This window comes from Dreissena polymorpha, chromosome 3 (genome assembly GCF_020536995.1).
Source record: "Dreissena polymorpha isolate Duluth1 chromosome 3, UMN_Dpol_1.0, whole genome shotgun sequence".
Lineage (NCBI taxonomy): Eukaryota > Metazoa > Mollusca > Bivalvia > Myida > Dreissenidae > Dreissena > Dreissena polymorpha.
In genome coordinates this window covers 140237641-140258407 of record NC_068357.1, presented here as the reverse complement: position 1 = coordinate 140258407, position 20767 = coordinate 140237641, and the positions used below count along the sequence as shown (strand labels likewise).

Genomic DNA, 20767 nt, shown 5'->3' with positions numbered 1-20767 from the left:
ATACAACAGGTAACTTAATCGTGACAAGGAGTGATATTTACACAAGCTTGTATCGCACAACTGTGTGCTGAGTCTGAGCTGCAAATACAATTGGCTGTATGTGTCATGCCCCACTGTGGACTTTGACAAAAATTCTTTCCCAAGAGGTCTAAGCCCAAAGTTTGAGTACTCATCGGCATAAATGACACTATTATATCAATATTTACGATATCACTGCTGTGGATTGTTGCCGTTCTGGTGGGTACAAACATGTGCTATTTGCGCTCTTTGTTTTCATTAATGGTATTGTCGACGCGACAGGTACTATTTTATTTGCCGTATCGCCGTGTATATGTTTCGTTATGGCGTGTTGTTGTTTTGGGGACCTTCTAATCTGCCAACACAAAAAGAACTTTATTTCAGACACCACAAACCTCACACTAAAAAATAGTCCGAAGACCGTGTAGGTCGTATAACTGAGACACAATGATCAAGTCGTCAATATTCTCTGTTCTAATATTCATGTACATTAGAATACTGATTCCATGTCTCCGTGAATGTTAGCTATTGTGTTAATTAAGATACCTAACATGTGGGATTTTATCAGCTGTGACGACAAAACAAAGCACAGTAAGAAACAACAATAACAATAACATTAAAATATAAATAATGAACAATCTCCTTCGTTAAATTCCTGTTCAGCGTACGTTTATATTCGTCATTGAAACATAAATTGGGCACTTCTCTTAAAAGCCATGGGACCACACGCGGCTAGTTCTGATATGGCCTACCAGTAAAATAGTCCAATCTCAGGGTTCAAGTTGCCTTCCTGCAGAGCTCTTGTAAAACAGACACTAATCACAAGTAACATAGATGGTCAATATATTCTTCTTGTATGTCAAAATTTGCTGATGAGTTCCTTTCCAGCAGTCCTCATAAACTTTGAAATACAGATGCACGCAACAAAGCGGTAACGGCCTACACAGCATAACATAAAAAAGGCCCCGATAGCCCATCTACACAACACTTTGCATAAGATGGATGTTTTGTGAAATAGTCATGTTACGGGTGGTTTTCAATACGTTTTCATACAATATTGTTCCAGTATCTAACATGCTATCTTTAAAGCATATTTATTGCACACCGACGCATTTTTCGTTTTATGATTTTTTTCAACTAAATAAACACGTATATGGTAGTAAGTAGCGTACACGTAATAATATAATTAATAATGTACAGTGTACACTGCACAACCATGTGAAAAGGGAGATACTCGAGGTACTGCGTACCTTCTTAAGTCAACGCTCATGCTTTTCGTATATATGAACAAAACAAATGTAGTCACACTGTTATTCGATCGTGTCAATGCCTCCGTGACTTCATGGATAAGACACCGGCCTCCTAAGCTGGCGACTGCGGGTTCGAGTCCCACCGGATGTTACATATTTCTTGGGTATTAGTTAGTCGAATCATTATATTGGTTCCATGTTAATGTCCTGCGAATATATCTATTGATACGACACACGAACACTAAAATGGTACCATGTTAAAACCATAATAAAAAGGGAGGCGGACAACTACAACGGGCGAGGCATGGTAATGTTATGCGCATGCGTCAACGAGGTACTTAAAATAGATTCTGGAAATTTATGTCTATAAATAAAGCGGTCAAAGTATAGCCTGGTTTATTTTAATAGCTGTGTGAAATGCACATGGTTTCGGTTGCATTTTTCGCGCGATGGTGGAATGAACTTTTCTCATGGCAAGAAAATATGTTGACAACAGAATACCATGTATTGACTGTTGTCATGAACATATAACAACAGACGTGTCACAGTCTATATGTCAACAATAAAATTTCCTGCATTGACATTTGTCATAAACATCTAACAACATTAAGAGCATGTTAAATATGATAACCATAAAATACTATGCATTAACTGTTGTTATGAACGCATAACAACAGGCAGAGCATGTTCCATATGTTGATGATAGAATACCATGCCTTGGCTGTTGTAATAAACATGTAACAACAGGAAAAGCATGTTCTATATGTTGACAATATAATAATCTGCCTTTCCTGTTCTAATGAACGTATTACAACAGGCAGAGCATGTTTTATATGTTGCCATCAGGAAACCGTGCCTTTACCGTTGTCATGAACATATATCAACAGGCAGAGCATGTTTTATAAGTTGATAATAGCGTACCATGCCTAGACTGTTGTAATGAACATATAATAACAGGCAGAGCATGTTCTATATGTTAACAAGATGCGTTTGTGAAACACAATATCCCCCTATATGATGTTTGACCTTGAAGGATGACCTTGACCTTGACCCTTCACCACTCAAAATGTGCAGCTCTATGAGATACACCTGCATTTCATATATAAAATTGCTAGCTTCAATATTGCAGAAGTGACATTACATGAGCAATTTTGACCCATATATTTGACCTTGAAGGATGACCTTGACCTTTCACCACTCAAAATGTGCAGCTCCATGAGATACACATGCATGCCAAATATCAAGTTGCTATCTGCAATATTGCAAAAAGATTAATAAAATAAGCGATTTGGGCCACATATTTTTGACCTCTGACCTTGAAGGATAACCTTGACCTTTCACCACTCAAAATGTGCAGCTCCATGAGAAACACATGCATGCCAAATATCAAGTTGCTATCTTCAATATTGCAAAAGTATTCATAAAATAAGCGATTTGGGCCACATATATGTGACCTCTGACCTTGAAGGATGACCTTGACCTTTCACCACTCAAAATGTGCAGCTCCATGAGATACACATGCATGCCAAATATCAAGTTGCTATATTCAATATGGCAAAAGTTATTGCAAAATGTTAAAGTTGGCGCAAACAGACCAACCAACAGACCAACCAACCAACAGACAGGGCAAAAACAATATGTCCCCCACTACTAAAGTGGGGGACATAAAAATGGAATACCATGTCTTGACTGTTGTAATGAACATATAACAACAGGCGTAGCATGGTCTTTATGGCAGCAATAGAATACACTGCATTGACTGCTGTCATGAATATATAACAACAGTAAGAGAATGTTATATATGTAAACAATATAATACTATGCATGGCCTATTGTTATGAACGCATACCAACAGGCGGAGCATGTTTTATATGTTGACAATAGGAAACCGTGCCTTAACCGTTGTCATGAACATATGACAACAGGCAGAGCATGCTGTATAATTGATAATAGCGTACCATGCCTAGACTGTTGTAATGAACATATAACAACAGGCAGAGCATGTTCTATATGTTAACAATGGAATACCATGTCTTGACTGTTGTCATAAACATATTACAACATTAAGAGCATGTTCTATATGTTAACAATATAATACTATGCATTGACTATTGTTATCAACGCATAACAACAGGCGGAGCATGTTCCATATGTTGATGATAGATAACCATGCCTTGGCTGTTGTAATAAACATGTGACTACAGGAAAAGCATGTTCTATATGTTGACAATATAATATTCTGCATTGCCTGTTCTCACGAACGTATAGCAACAGGCAGAGCATGTTTTATAAGTTGACAATAGGAAACCCTGCCTTTACCGTGTTGTCATGAGCATATAACAGCAGGCAGAGCATGTTGTATACGTTGATAATAGCGTAATATGCCTAGGACTGATGTAATGAACATATAACAACAGGCAGAGCATGTTCTATATGTTAACACTGGAATACCATGTCTTGACTGTTGTAATGAACATATAGCAACAGGCGTAGCATGGTCTATATGGAAGCAATAGAATACCCTGCCTTGACTGCTGTCATGAATATATAACAACAGTAAGAGAATGTTCTATATGTAAACAATATAATAATGTGCATGGCCTGTTGTTATGAACGCATAACAACAGGCGGAGCATGTTCTATATGCTGACCAAATAATATCCTGCATTGACGTTTGCCATGAACATATAACAACAGGCAGAGCATGTTGTATATGTTGATAAACGAATACCATGCCTTTGCTGTTGTCATGAGCATAATACAACAGACAGAGCATTTTCTATATTTTGACAACAAAATATCATGCCTTGCCTGTTGTCATGAACGTTAAGCAACAGGCGGAGCATGTTTTATATGTTGACAATAGAATACCATACCTTTGCTGTGGTCATGAACATATAACGTCAGGCGGAGTATGTTATGCCTTGGTTGGCTTTATGTGATGACATCAGGAGGTGCATATTCTACATGTTGAAAATAGAATACCATGCCTTTGCTGGTGTCATGTACATTTATCAACAGGCGGAGAATGTTGTATTTGTTGACAATAGAATGCCATGCATTGACCGTATTGAAACAGCAACAATCAAAGCCTGGGCTGTATGATGGCAATATAGTACCATGCTTGTATTGTTGTTATGAACGTTTAACATTAGGAAGAACATAATGTATATGTTGACAATGGAATACAATATTTGAACTATTTAAACGAGCGAACAACGACAAGCAGTGCACTGGCCTCGTTTTATTTGGATTTTTATTTTTCTGTTTTATGATAACTTCAATATATATGCTGTCACTCACTATAGGTGCTCACCGAATCTGCTTCAAGGATGACACACGTGTCAAAAATGGAAGTCCAATACCATCTACAGGTGCACCAATTGTGATCGTCGGCTCTCGGTTACTTGAATGCCACCAAGGTCCCGACCATAGGAAACAGGCCAACGAGAGTACAAATAAGCTCGTAAATATCAATATTCTAAATATTAATGGTTTGCTTTATATTCTTTAGGTGCGTGAGAGATATTGCACCTTGCATTATGTCTCATGAAACGACTCAATATAACTGAGTTTGCCATGTTTTACTTTGATATTTTGGTTTGGTTGCTCTCGACGGATCGACAACTTCGAGTGTATTTTTACATTATACCTGTATGATTTTTTTGGTAAGTTATAACTTTCTCTCAATTTTACTTTCATTTTCATTATGCAGGTCTTTAGATCTCATTGTATTAAAGCACAAACAAAATTACTTTCTATACAATATGTTCCACTTTCTTGTCAAATTAAAAGCTTAAATTAATTGCGTCAATATATAGGAGAGAGTGCGTGTAGGCGACCAGGCAGATCAGTCGGTAGAGCATTTCCCTTTAAGTGAAGGTTCTCGGGTTTGAGCCCCGGTCAAGCTGCCTGCTTTTCTCACCCTGTGACATACTATAAAATATATACTACCTATATAAATATGTGTATCCGGCCAGATTTTCACACAATTGAATAAATACACTCCCTACACGCCGCGAGTCGCGAGTATGTATCTTAAAATAAAATGGCGTTGTAGAACTGTAACTGAACTCGTTGGACTTTCACAGAACTCCGTCGAGGAACGATTTACTTATAAATTGATATTTTAATTTGCAGCCTAAGAAAGATAGTCATTTCTGCCAGGACATGTGCTCGCAACAATTGAGAAACGACCTACAGTCGGCAGTATATGACGAGGTCAGAATGGAAAAATGCATTTTCATTGACCTGCCCAAGATCGAAGATCATCAGGGCCATATAATGGGAGACGTAAGTATTCACTTAGTATACATGCCCAATAAGCCACAACATTTGGCGCAAAAAGTGCTGAAAAACTAGAACGGAACTCCAATTGTGGATAAAGAAACTAAATACTTATTGCTTCTTAAAGGGACTGTCCAATTAGTTTACTGAATTTAGAAGGCTATTATTTTGAGATTAATTAATAACATTCGTTAATTTGAACCATATGCAACTCAACCTTTAGCTAAAAACTACAAAACTAAAGAGCAACAGCCAAATTGTATTACGACGTTTGCGTCTACCTTAGGAAATCCCTTTCTATTTGTATTTCGCGCTTCGTGTCACGTGATTCAGACACAAACAAACAAAATGGCGGAGGCTTCAAAATCTACAATGAGCGAACCAGTAAGAAAATATTGTTTTATTGATTTAATAAAATATAATTTATTAAGATTCCGATCTGATTTTATTTAATTCAACAAGATGAGTTTATCTGTCGTTGAATGGTAGCGAATTGTTGGTCTTTACCTTGCAATTCGATGCTAAATCTAGTAAATGTCGCTGGTTTCCAAATTAGACGATAGTACTTAGTAGACGACTCGAATGCATGAACATGAGAATCAATTTAACGTATTTTGATTTTATGAATTTCTCGTTTTGACTTTTGAATTGTGTGTAGTTTATTTTGCAATGTACATTTTTCATTAACTTTTAAATTTTGCTAATAGAAGCCAGTGGATTCTTCCACAGTAAATTCGTACCCAGATCCTAAAGCACAAATAAGTCAGTGTATTTGTGTTTATGTTTTTTTATTTAGGCAAAAACAGAGGGAGAGATGAGAAGAAGTAAACGCGTGAGACAGCCATCTAAGAGAATGTTGTTGTATTTTCAGGACACAGATTCAGTAAGTTAATTTTAATGCTGTTGTGTGTACACATTTTAATTATATGCCAGTTATTTGATAAAATCTCCCACCTGGTCAACCGGAGGGGTATAGTAAGTAATGTATATCTATTTGTGACCAGCCAAACTAAGAAGAAATAATAATATCACCCTTGTCCGCTCTGTGTTTATAAATGCAGGTTTGACTATAACCCATTATGATTTACAAGTTAGAACTATTATTGTAAAGGCCTGAGAGTTGAACAGCAACCTTGGCTTAGTATTGTAGGACTTTTTGCTTTTCTTCACAATATTTAGGTCTGAAATCTGTGGATGTAGGCTGTGGTTGCAAATAACATGTAGTAAATCAAGAAATGCACTATAACTCATGTGATTAGGTCATGACATTGACATCATGTTTTTGTCATTTTAGGGTTACTCTTTTTGCTCTTATTTATTAGATTTTCTGCATTACTTGGTTTTTATCAAATGCATGATGTTTTATTTGTTACACTCAGGATTCAAGTCTACAGAAGGGTAAAGGAAAACATCCTGCCAGAAAGTTGATACATTAGCAACAACAACTAAGGGGACACTGGAACACCATAGCACGTCTGACAATGTAAGATTGCTTTTATTTGATGATTAAGTGCAGGTAGTGAGTTATATTTTATACTTCTCATTCTAACATTTAACCTCATCTTTTAAGTGATTCACCTGGAACTAAGTGGGTGCTTAGATTAAATTTTTGTTTATTTCAACATAACACTTTTATAAATGATCACAGCAGAATATTTGCACTAATTATACTTCATATCTTTATAAGGTTTTCTTGGAAATACAAACTTGTAACAAACTTTCACTACCTGATAAAGTTGGAAGTCCAAACTTCTACATCTTTTTCTGATGAGGTGTTATTTATTTCTATCTTATTACTTGGCTATTTATATTTGTTGCATTGCAATATGTAACTCCTGGATGTTTATTTATATTTAGGAACCTGTACTGGCTTTTGTTCCTTCAAGTTATGATGAGTCTGAAGGAGAACCACTCAGTGAGAGAGAGGTAACTTAAATAATTTGAATTACAATTATTTATAAAATCATAATTTTACTGTTTCCTCTCTGTGTTTTAGAGAAACATATATACATAGTACTGAAAATGTTTCTTGTCGAATAATCAATAGAGTGGTATTGCTGTTTTAAATCCTAAAAAGTCAGTTCATGCATAATCATAAGTGTCAGTGCTGTTTAAAATGCATCTTTCATTTTTTTTGCTCCTGCGTTTGTCCGTTCATTCATTTACAGTATTATATGAAAACACATTCTATGCAGTCCATATGATATGAAGTTACTCGTAAGATAAACTTGAAACAACAACGTACCTGAAATGCATACCTTACAACTTTGTATATGTTTGGACATGCTAATTGAAATTTAATCATGTATTTTTTTCAAACATGTCATGTTAAATCTTTTTTAGGATGATTTAAGAACCAAATGAAAGGGAAGGAAAAGAGGAAGTAAGAAAGTGAAAGGGCGCTGTTATGTCCATGAAGAACAAGAAAAAAAAATCTAAGGTTTGTTTTTTGTGTTTGTTGAAAATATAGACGGAAGAATTCTAGTTTAAAGCTTATATCAGATTAATAAGCATGCATGTAGATTGGAATAATAACAATACATAATTAAACAATCATTTGATCATTATGTCTCCCCATTCTTGCCCTCAAGTAAGGGCTACTTTGGAAAGGTAGCACTGTATTAAGTATAATTTCAGTATCACTGAAGTCATTTCCAATAATGTTATATGCCAAATAGTTATTTGTTCACCATAAATTCTGCTCCTTACACCTAGTTTGTTTGAGACTCTAATAGAAAACTGGCCATTTTGCTCATGAAGAACTTTGTGAGGGAGACTTATTTTTTCACAAAAAAACTGCAAGTTATTGTTGTGTTCACTTCCCTAAATTTTTTTGTGGCAATGTAGATTTTTATTTTAACATTGTCAAAAACAAAGCTTTTTTGCACCAACTCACTAGAATTTGCTTTAATATCCTTTAGTGCTGTTTTTTTAATTTTGATATCAAGTCAATACTTAATTGAGGGTAAGTTCTGAAATAATCATAAGTTTATTTCATGTGGTCATATTTTTACCCTGAGGATTTTATAATTAAATTTCAGTGACAGTTATGCACTAGTTATTAATATCCAATCTCTCAAGATCAGTTAATGTTTAGGGTTAATTGATTACTTTTGTGTTATACTGATTCTTGAATTTGGTACTGAGTTTAACTGTGTAATTTCAGGGAATAATTGAAAGTCTTACAGTCACCGAAAGGAAAGAATATAGATATTGCTAGAATTTTATCAAAAAGGAAAGAGAAAAAGGAACAAGACCTGTGTCCAGTCCGGAGTGGTGCTCTTGTCACAGATGCCCACAATACGAGAGAGTGGAAGATCGAGTTTGCTGTGGGATGGTCCCAGAATTATGCTCAAGTCAAAGACCTGTGAGTAAGATTCATGTATTATGAGTTTCTGTAACTGAATATCTGAAGTTTTGCAGCATCATATTGGTTTATAACAAGGACTAAGTAATGGGTCAATAATGTTCCACCATGCAAACCTATTAAATATCCCATCTTAAAAATTAATCCTGCTATAAAGGCAATTTTGTCATGTGGGAAAATCATTTACTGAATCATTATTGGCTTATTAAAATGAATTTCAGCTAATGCCAACAAAGATGCTAAGTTCTAAGACATTGTGTAGTTGTTTCTCATCTTACTATTTTATTCAATACAATTTATGTTTTTACATGAGTAAAGGAAGGAACTCTCTTTTTTGCTTAAAAATTGTTAAGTTTGCATACCATTTCAATATTTTGTACTCCATTGATCCATTGCATTGATACCATCAACACCTTTCCACCCCTTTATATGAGTCGCGTTCTTAGAAAACTGGGCATAATGCATGTGCGTAAAGTGTCGTGCAACTTAGCCTGTGCAGTCTGTACAGGCTAATCCGGGACGACACTTTCCGCCTAAATTGGATTTTTGCTAAGAAGAGACATTTTAACAAAAAATGTCATAAAAGCGGAAGGTGTTGCCCGTGATGAGCCTGTGTGGACTGCACAGGCTACTCTGGGATGACACTCATATAGTCTAGTGAGCTGTCTCACTGACTGCTGATTGGAGTTACATTTGCAAGAAATTTATAGTAAAATCTGCAATAATTTCTTTGTAGGAGATGACTCTATCGGTGCTGGATAGGATGACCCTCTACAGTCAGCAGCAGTATCGACAAGATGTGTTTTCCTTTTATGCAGAGACACTAGAAGATATAATATATATATAGAAGAATAAATCGTTCAGACATGCTGCATACAGACAATTTACCATCTTAATGCATGGGAAACTGACTGCTGGAGACAGAAGAACTGTCCCAGCATGTTGTGTTAAATTAATAAGGGAGAAGTTTCCTAGTCTTTCAGGCCAGTATACAAGCTTCATACCAGGTGAAGGCCCAGTGTTCTAACAATTTTGCATATTTATGCCCCCCTTCAAAGAAGAGGGGGTTTATTGTTTTGCACATGTCGGTCCGTCCACCAGATGGTTTCCAGATGATAACTTAGGAACGTTAAGGCCTAGGATCATGAAACTTCATAGGTACTTTGATCATGACTGGTGATCATGACTGGCAAATGACCCCTATTGATTTTCAGGTCACTAGGTCAATGGTCAGTGACTAGAAACAGTAAAACGGTTTCCGGATGATAACTCAAGAATGCTAACGCCTATGATCTTTAAACTTCATAGGTAAATTGATCATAACTGGCAGATGACCTCTTTAGATTTTCAGGTCACTAGGTCAAGGTCACAATGACTCGAAACAATAAAATGGTTTCCGGATGATATCTCTAGAATGCTTACGCCTAGGATCATGCAACTTCATAGGTACATTGATAATGACTGGCAGATGACCCCTATTGATTTTCAGGTCACTAGGTCAAGCTCACAATGACTCGAAATAGTAAAATGGTTTCCTGATGATAACTCAAGAATAATTAGGCTTAGGATCATGAAACTTCATGGGTACATTGATCATGACTGACAGATGGCCCCTACTAATTTTCAGGTCACTATGTCAAAGGTCAAGGTCACAGTGACAAAAAACGTATTCACACAATGGCTGCAACTACAACTGACAGCCCATATTGGGGGGGGGGCATGCATGTTTTACAAAAAGCCTAGTTGCTATTCTTTTTCATTTATCAGACATAGAACTTTCTTAGTTTTGAATATTTTTTGTTCTGGCTCCTTTTTTGAAACATTTATATTTATGCAAAGCATCTGAATTATGCTTAATCATTTGAATTTTTCAGTTCTATGCATTTTGTTTTGAAATACCAATTTGTGTGAAATGTGCTAGTTTATTATTAAAACTTGCACAGCAGTTTTTACATTTGTATGCTTACTTGCGTGTCATTTGGAATGAAATGCCATGAGTACTCTGGATTGTAAGATGAAAGAAATAAAAGAAGCAATGACATATTTCTTAAGAATACTATGTAAATAAACTAATTGAATATCAAAATTCATTTCTTGTATACTTATTTTATTTTCTTGTTTGAACTTAATAGTTTGATTTTTACACTTTTTAGCTCACCTGAGCACAATGTGCGCATGGTGAGCTTTTGTGATCGCCTTTTGTCCGTCGTGCAGCGTCTACATTTGCCTTGTTAAAACTCTACAGGCCACATTTATTGTCCAATCTTCATGACATTTGGTCAAAAGATTGGTCTCAATGATATTTTGGATGAGTTTGAAAATGGTAACGTTTGCTTGAAAAGACCGTTCATAAAAAACAGTCAATAGTGTATTACCTGTTTGTATTCTGATTTTTTATATCTTTTGCTTGTATTCAATTTTAAGTTTGCATTTTGATTTTTTTATTATGCCCCCCTTCGAAGAAGAGGGGGTATGTTATTTTGCTCATGTCGGTCCGTCCGTCCACTGAATGGTTTCCGGATGATAACTCAAGAACGCTTACGCCTAGGATCATGAAACTTCATAGGTACATTGATCATGACTCGCAGATGACCCCTATTGATTTTCAGGTCACTTGGTCAAAGGTCAAGGTGACTAAAACCAGTAAAATGGTTTCCGGATGATAGCTCAAGAGCTTACGCCTAGGATCATGAAACTTTATAGGTACATTGATAATGACTGGCAGATGACCCCTATTGATATTCAGGTCACTAGGTCAAGGTCAGTGACAAAAAACGTATTCACACAATGGCTGCCACTACAACTGACAGCCCATATGGGGGGCATGCAAGTTTTACAAACAGCCATTGTTTATTCTTATTTCCAGTCATTTTGTTTCACACTTGATATTTTGTTAGATTAGGTTTCTTAAATAACATTTCAAACTATGACATATGCTAATGCATGAATAAACATTTCGAAATCAATAAAAAAGCAACAAGTTGCTGTTGAAAATTTAAAAAATAGTATCTTATTATTGTTCAACCATGTTTTGTATCTTGTGTGCTTTCTTTATGTAGTAACCTGTGCAGACCGTCTACATTTTAGCTCAGCCGAGTATTTCATATCTATTAAATTGATATACAATTGAGGTTTTTTATTCAGTGTGATAAGAACTTGTTGGCCCATGCATGGAAGTTTGATTTTTTTTTATAATTTTGTATTATATTCATTTGAAAAATGGATCGAACTCAATACATGCACAAAGAAATGTGACAGGAGTTGGTTCGAGTGTATGATGATGGCAATTAATTATTTAGGTGATTTGCATTTCAAATGAGTATGGCCATTAAAAAGTATTAAATGTTAATGTGTAAATAGAACACTGAGGCATATCTGGATACACTATCACATTCATAGTATCGATAATTAAAGAAGAAACTACTCTCAAGGTCAATTATAAGAGGCTTAGAGACATTGACTACAATGGTTTATTAAATACAGGCTATAAAGAAGACAATGAAAAACACGTATCGATAATCAAACAAAAAACGAAACTTTTTGTAAGAAAAATTGTGTTCTTTATATGTGTAAAAATGTATTGATAAAAATCGCACAAAATATATTAAAAATAAAACAAGATGTGTTTGAGAAACACAATGTCCCCGTATATGATGTTGAACTCGTAGGATGACCTTGACCTTGACCCTTCACCACTCAAAATGTGCAGCTCCTTGAGATACACATGCATTTCAAATATAAAATTGCTAGCTTCAATATTGCAGAAGAGACCTTACATGCGCAATTTTGACCCATATACTTGACCTTGAAGGATGACCTTGACCTTTCACCACTCAAAATGTGCAGCTCCATGAGATACACATGCATGCCAAATATCAAATTGCTATCTTCCATATTGCAAAAGTATTCATAAAATAACCGATTTGGGCCACATATATTTGACCTCTGACCTTGACCTTTCACCACTCAAAATGTGCAGCTCCATGAGATACACATGCATGCCAAATATCAAGTTGTTATCTTCAATATTGCAAAAGTATTAATAAAATAAGCGATTTTGGCCACATATATTTGACCTCTGACCTTGAAGGATGACCTTGACCTTTTACCACTCAAAATGTGCAGCTCCATGAGATACACATGCATGCCAAATATCAAGTTGCTATCTTGAATATTGAAATACTGCAAAAGTGTACATTAAATTAGCGATTTTGACCCATATATTTGACCTTTGGCCTTGAAGGATGACCTTGATCTTTCACCACTCAAAATGTGCAGCTCCATGAGATACATATGCATGCCAAATATCAAGTTGCTATCTTCAATATGGCAAAAGTTATTGCAAAATGTTAAAGTTGGCGCAAACAGACAGACAGACAGACAGACCAACAGACAGGGCAAAAACAAAATGTCCCCCTCTACTATAGTGGGGGACATAAAAATATATTTCATGCTAAATTCAATATTAAAACTTCCTGAAAAATGTCATTGCATTGTACAACCAAGAGCATTCATTATTTATAACATTATGTAAGATTGTACATTTTCAAAACACTTCTAAAATTATATTAACACTAAAGATGTGAAACTTAATAGTTATCTAACAAAGATAACTTCTGCGTCAACTTCAAATGAACATCAAACACGTCTTGGGCAACAATTCTTTTTTTTCACTTTTCTCAATCTAGAGACATGCTGATCACTAAGTATCGATGAAGGTGGAGGTGTGACAAGGACTATAGTTGACCTAATTCTTTTGGGGTCAAGACAGCTGTTCACATTTGCCACTTATTCTTTTCTTGCCTATGGTGAATTCATTTGTAACTTCAGTGATCAAACCGGTTATGTATGTATACTCCTTGGGTTTTTTCATAGGTCTTGTGCTCCAATTACCAGCAGCTTTTGAGTGCACTCTTTCCCCTGAAAGATTGATTTATAACTGACATGATGTTTGGAAAAATGAAATGACAATTGCTAAATCAAAGCCGAGAATTAAGATCTATAGACAATATATATGCCATAATATAAATTTACTGATTCAGTGCATACCATGCTACAGTAGTTATTTTATGCCAGGAGCATTGTTTGCAAAATGTATACTTATTATTCATATCACATGAATGTGTCAAATTTTAGCTTAAATACATCATGTTTGTAAATTCAGTTGAATTGTTAATAATAAAAACTTTCAATAAGTAAACATAAATCTGTAAATTAATCCTTACAATTCAAAATTTAATAAAAACAGGAAATGTGTTTCTGACAAACACTCTCTCCCCTACTGCGCCACTTTGATTTTTTTTTATCATTTGACAGGTTCAGATGAACTCTTTAAAGCTTATTACTTCTCTTGAATTTGTTTTTTTACCTTTGACATTGAAGGATGATCTTGACCTTGACCTTTCACCACTCAAAATGTGCAGCTCCATGAGATACACATGCATGCCAAATATGAAGTTACTATCTTCAATATTGCAAAAGTTATGGCAAAATGTTAAAGTTTGACGCAAACCAACACACAAACAAACATACAGGGCAAAAACAATAATATAAATACCTCTAATTTCCTTCTTTGTCCAACAAAACGGACGATTCAAGTGTTTTGAATAATCTATTGCTGCTAACTGACACCTGCATCTATAAACAGCATAGCTGAAAAAAAATGATTTTAGAAATGAAACTCAGAAAATATAACTCTGGCAGACAACACGACAACAACGAGCTGGCTATGACAATACCTCAGGTTGTCTCCGAAAACAGCAGAGCTAAAAAATATTCATATTTGAGTCATTCAGGCAGTGTATTACGAGACTTATCACAAAGGGTACATCATTTTTACATTATTAAAATGTAAATTCTCAAAAAGAAAGAGCATAAATTCCTTTGTTCAATGAGCATGTGTTCATGAAATAAAAAAGAAACACTTTACACATGGAACTTTTTATTTACCTGAAAGCATTTCGCTTTGGAGCATACATCAAAATATGAATGTTGAAGCTCTCTAGTTCAGAAGTAGTTCTGAAATTTTAAAGCATATTTCATTTCTAAAACAAATCTTTTATACTTAAAGGGTTTGTGTGTGTGTTTAAGTCAAATCGTGTTCATTATGTAGCAAAATAATAACGGGAATTTATAGAAAAGTTGCTTTGACACACAAACTGAAAATGAAGAAGACTTACGCATCGATCAATATTTCCATCATTTTATCGTCCTTTTCAATCCCAGTAGCTTCTTTAACTCTTCTCCATCGTTCACAATGAATACCAATGTCTAGTATCCTTTCCCTTTTATTACACCTGTACCTTGCATCTCTTGTTTTTTTAGTCTTTTTTTAGCGCTAGCACTGGTTTTTTTAACTGAACCATCTTGAATTCTGATGGCTTTTAGTTTTCGACCGCATATTCGTATTTGTGAAAAGTGATTTTCCAATAAAAATATTGATTTAAATATGAAGTATATTTTATTGGTTGATCAAAAATATTCAATGAAAATTAATTATTTGCTCAACAAGCTAAATCTCTTTCTTTAGAAATAATGTAATTTCTATGCCAAAAATAAATGACGGTACCATGTACCACGTGACTTGTCAGCTGATTTTCAGCTACATTTATTTTAGGTCAAAAACGTCGAACGGCGTTTTTGAAATATAATATGGAATTCCCAGCCGCTTGGGCTTATGTGATGGTTTGTGTTATAAATATCTTTTGTCTGCTTTGAGTTTTAATATCCTTAAATCAAAGGCGATAATCGTTTTTAATATCTTAAACAATAATTTTATGTTTTGTTCAAACCATAATCCATTGGACAGTCCCTTTAACGGTGGCTTCGAAACGCCAAAATTGAAGTTAAGCTGATGTTTACCCGTAAAACCACATGACTGTTCATCTTGAACATTTCCGTGAAAATGATCTCGTCTTAAAATTACGGGACACGTTGTACCAGTGGTACGCCCTTCGGCTTGAGATACAAAGGTATTGGGCTCGAATCCTACTTGATCCATCACGAATTACTCTGGGCACAAGAAATAAATCTACGGGGTTCCATTCAATCAAGGTGTGAATTGGTATATGTTGGGGAAAGAAGTTAATGTGTTATTGCTGCAACTTGCGTCTAATGTTAAGTAATGTCCGACTTATGACTCGATGATTGGTACAGGTGAATGCAAAATTCGACAAAATATTATATAAATTGCATCCTTTATATATAAAAAACAACAACATTTCTTGACATTTGCAAACCGAATTCTGACGTTTCGCCCGATTTTAATGCGTATGCATAAAGATGCACAGAAGTAACGGTTCATTGTCTTCATATTTCAGGCTGCTAATCTTAAAGTTCCCATTGACGATAGGATAATCAATCATATCAAGCATCTCGTAAATGAAAACATAACCCAACCAAGGGAGATCCAGAGGAATGTGAAAATGTTGGTTAAGTCCATCTTTGGCAGTAGACTTTCCAGTGACCTTAATAGAAGGTTCTACCCCAGTAGGGAGGACATACGGAAAATAGTATACAGGGAGAGGAAGAGGTTAATGGACGGAAAACTGGACCAACAGTTATTAGCTGAGAAGGTAGAAGAATGGACGGGTGAGGACACCGGTAATCTAGTCTTCTTTCGCCCGCGCACGGAAGATGGGGACAAGGAAAGCAGCAGTTTCCTGCTGATTTTTCAGAGCGAATGGCAACGACGTCTGCATGCCAAATACGGCAAAGAGTACATATGGGTTGGAAACAACGATTTATACGTATACCAACATTATGTTTAAAGGGCGTATGCATACACCATTGGTTTAATGTTTGTTCTTCGTTGAGTGAGGTCCATGGAATAGTTTACAAACTTTAATGGTTTTCATGCCCTAATATATGTCATCCTATATACGACATTTTTATTATTCCCAGTATTTTGTATTTAGTACCGTCATATTTTCTTCCTCCCGACATTTTCATTTTTCCCAGTAGTATTTTTTTAAATAAAGACTTAAATGAATATAAGATGTTTTGCTATAAATATTTGAATTGTTTTTGTAACATGTATTAAAAAAAATCAGATGCATTTTTTTTTTCATTCCTTTCACTCAAAATATTAAAATAAAATTCCCTTCACCTTATAGTTGATGAAACTCGGCTAACCTCTTAATAACGGCCTTTTAAACTGTCCATTGAACTTTTATTCAACGATTTGAGATAAAAATATAGTGGACTAATCAACAAATGGTGACCGAGTATATTGCATATTATAAACGAGAAATCGGGTTATTCATAAAAGATAAACTAAATTACATGCAAAATCAGTCATAAAACAGTTTTCGTATGGACCGGTTATAAATCATATTATATAGGATAATTATATATAATGCAGTATAAATCAGTATTTACAGTATAATCTTGGTTAGTTCCCCGTGTATACAAATAAAGTCCCTTTATACAAAAAAATATAATGATCAATACTAGTAAATAATGCTTCCATATGGTACGAGTTATGTTAAATGAAACATAAATAGTTTTCGGACCCATACTCAATGTGTATAGCGTACGGAAATGTAAACATGAAGTTGTATTATTTATAACTTATTGGTTTCCCAGAATCTATTTAAAGTCTCTTGTTGGCGCATGCGCATTACAATACCATGCCTCGCTCGTTGTCGTTGTCCCCTTCCCTAATAGAAGGGAAATAAAAACGAGCATTTTGTATCCTCAAGTTTAACATCTATTTTACCAGACCACATTTGGCGTTGAAATTTCGAAAATGGCCATAAGGAACAATGATTTTTAATTGTTTAGCTTTATTTTACGAAATATTGTACGAAATTTTTGTTGATTTTGAGTAGTAATGTTACTTTAAAGTGATATTATGGGCATCTAACAGTTTATAGGTGTCTATCGCAACCGTTTTTTATTGATGGTGTTTTCACTTCATTTTTTTTTTTTTTTTTTTTTTTATTATTCAATATCATACATATAATGTAAACATGTATATGGTCACACAACACAGTGATTGTTTAAAGCAATACAGTTCAGACATGTTATACAAGATATGCTCATATATATATATATATATATATTATTTTATTTTTTTTAGAGAGAAAAGAAAAGAACAACAGAGGAATAGTTATGAAAAATGATGAGTTGTAAAAAGTCGGAAGAAAGCATACTGTATTTGTGTGTTTTGTTGTTTCTTCACAATGATCTTGTCAGATTGAAAATATATATATATATAGACATAAACAAAACTATTTTAGAAAGATAAACTAACATCAGAGTGAAAATGTATATAAGTGGACAAAACATTATGAGAATTTAATCCGATTCCATTTTTGTTCAAAGATTTGTAATGTGTCATTACTGAGGGCTATTTCTTTCTCAATCTGGATTTTTAGTTTAAGACTATGGACAAAACAATTAAAATTTCGTACTTGTTTTTTGTACTTCATGTTTAAGATAAAATATTTCATCAATATAACCATAAAATTCACAATATTATTACCGTCTATTGATTTCAATGAGTTAATTCCGAAACTTACATTTAAGAAAGATAGTTTAACGTTTAGTTGCTGTTGTTCAAGAAAGGATGTTAATTGATTCCAAATAGGCTGGATGTGTTTGCACTCCCAAAAAAGATGTTCTATAGTTTCAATGTTTTCACTGCAGAAGTCACACAGATTTGAGTTAGATAATTTGCATTTATAGAGATATTTATTTGTAGCTATAATTCTATGGATGTATTTATATTGAAAATTTCTCAGTGTGCTTTCAATAGTTGCTTTATATGGCATGGTAAATATGTGTTTCCAATTAAGTTCATTTTCTCCAAAAAGGACTTGCCATTTATTTTGGATTTTGGAGTTTTCCGTAGGGTTTTTAATTTGTAGTTTGTAAAATATTTTATTTGTTTTGTTTTTTTCTTCCAAGTATGTTTTCTACAAATATTGTTTGAGTACATGGTGTATTATTTGTATTGATTTCAGATTTAATATGTATGGGTATGCTTTTGATTAGTGTGTAGTATTTCAGAAAATTATTTGAAGGTATTCCGTATATGTAGCATATATTATCAAAAGAGTAGAAATCCTTAATTCTGTAGTCATATAATTGGTCGACATATTTAATGCTTCGTTCAAACCAATCTTTATAGAAAAACGTCTTATTGTTTGAAGTTATGTCTTTATTGTTCCATAAAATTGTTTTACTGCTGGTTTGGGTTTCTAAGTTATGAGTGACATCACTCCACGCTGATAGAACATCAGACAGAAATATGTTTTCGTTTGCAATTTCATGTAAGATAGTATTGCTGATGTTACATTCAAAGAGTAAGGAGTCACCATATTTTTTTAGGATTTTCTGGTAGAATAATTTCCATTTACTCGTATTGGTATTATCTAGGTATCTTTTAAAGCGGGTATATACGATTTTGTCAAATATTTATGAATTTATATAAAATGTGTAAAAAATTATTAAATATATATTTCAATATAAATTAAAATAAAAGTTAAGAAGAACATGTGTCGAAAAATGCGAAATAAGCCAGATATTTAATTCTGAAATTGAAAACGGCTGTACAGCCGAATTCGCCAGCATGTATACCATACATGTACGATGTGCATCTAAACTTAGTTTAACGGTTTATTTGAATTCCCGCAACGATATCTATTCATACGACACACGAACACTAACTCCGATCCTAATACAAGGACGAATGCTTCGGTTATTGTAGGAAAATGTGTACGTCACAATCGGCTCGGGGCGCTAATTTGTCTTTGCTGCATTTTATGAAATTCGGCTTTAATGTATAATTTTTCTTTCCCATTTTATGTTATTGTAACATATTTTATCAATATATTACAATTAAACAAATATAAAAAATCGTATATACCCGCTTTAACCCAGCTGCATTTGATTGCATTCAAGAATGAGTCAATGTTCGTTAATTGGATACCTCCATTTTCTACAGATTGAATTAACTGAGTTCTTTTTATTTTATCAGGCTTACCGTCCCATATGAAATTAAATATTGCTGATTTTATATCGTTAATAACATCATTTGGTGGATTTGGGAGAACTGTTAATACATATATTAATTTAGGAAGTGCAAACGTTTTTAATACTGTGTTTTTTCCGATTAGTGTAAGTTTACGATGATGCCATGATTTTAAGCAGTTTTTAAAATTCTGTAATTTAGGTAGTATGTTTTTAAGAACTGTATCCTTTTCATTATTTGTGAAAGTAATTCCTAACGTTGTGGCTTCATCGGATGTCCAATTAAATTTCATTTCTTTTTTATATAGAACATTACTTTGTTTTAATTTACCTACTCGTAGCACGGTACATTTACTTTTGTTTAGTTTAAGACCCGATGTCATTCCGTAAAGGGTTAGCGACTCTATTAGGATATGGAAAGAATCGTAATTGTCGTTTAAAAAGTAGGTGGCGTCGTCAGCAAATAGGGATTGTTTGATTTCTTCGTCAGGTTCTAGTGATATGCCTTTTATGTGTTTATTTGATTGGATGTGATGTGATAGATACTCGATGCAAATAATAAATAGCGATGATGAGAGTGGACATCCTTGTCGAACCCCTCTTTCGATGTTAAAACTGTTTGAAAAGAAGCCATTGGTAATGATTATACTATTAATATCGGTATAGAATAGTTTGACCCATTGAATGAGACTTTCACCAAAGTTCATATTTTCTAAGCAGGAGAACATAAATGAATGATCAAGCGAATCGAATGCCTTTTCAAAGTCTGCAAAGAATATTAGACCAGGACTATTTGAATTGTTGAAATAGTTTATGCATTCTTGGATAAGACGAACGTTTTCACCAATGTAGCGTCCTTTTATGAAAC

The 20767-nt window shown here is 34.3% G+C and overlaps 1 protein-coding gene and 2 long non-coding RNA genes across 3 annotated transcripts; 2 read left to right on the top strand and 1 right to left on the bottom strand.

Annotated features, from left to right (window-relative positions):
- The first annotated feature begins 5453 nt into the window (after window positions 1–5453).
- Window positions 5454–16885, top strand: LOC127871682 (uncharacterized). The gene is made up of 2 exons (XM_052414815.1): window positions 5454–5561; window positions 16242–16885. The coding sequence occupies exons 1-2, from the start codon at window positions 5496–5498 to the stop codon at window positions 16689–16691; spliced, it is 516 nt and encodes a 171-aa protein (XP_052270775.1). The 5' UTR covers window positions 5454–5495; the 3' UTR covers window positions 16692–16885.
- Window positions 5807–9754, top strand: LOC127871685 (uncharacterized). The gene is made up of 7 exons (XR_008045505.1): window positions 5807–5939; window positions 6352–6438; window positions 6935–7038; window positions 7413–7481; window positions 7899–7995; window positions 8722–8922; window positions 9659–9754. It is a non-coding gene; the product is annotated as an uncharacterized LOC127871685 (long non-coding RNA).
- Window positions 12375–15288, bottom strand: LOC127871686 (uncharacterized). Its single transcript, XR_008045506.1, has 4 exons — window positions 15102–15288; window positions 14872–14940; window positions 14480–14574; window positions 12375–13842 (listed from the first exon to the last, which is right to left on the bottom strand). It is a non-coding gene; the product is annotated as an uncharacterized LOC127871686 (long non-coding RNA).
- Window positions 16886–20767: the final 3882 nt, after the last annotated feature.

What these genes read in the sequence shown, in the direction of transcription:
- LOC127871682 (XM_052414815.1), top strand. Translation starts at nt 5,496, where the DNA reads ATGGAAAAATGCATTTTCATTGACCTGCCCAAGATCGAAGATCATCAG. An exon ending in AGGGCCATATAATGGGAGAC is followed by an intron (nt 5,562 to 16,241) that starts GTAAGTATTCAC and finishes TTCATATTTCAG; the next exon opens with GCTGCTAATCTTAAAGTTCC.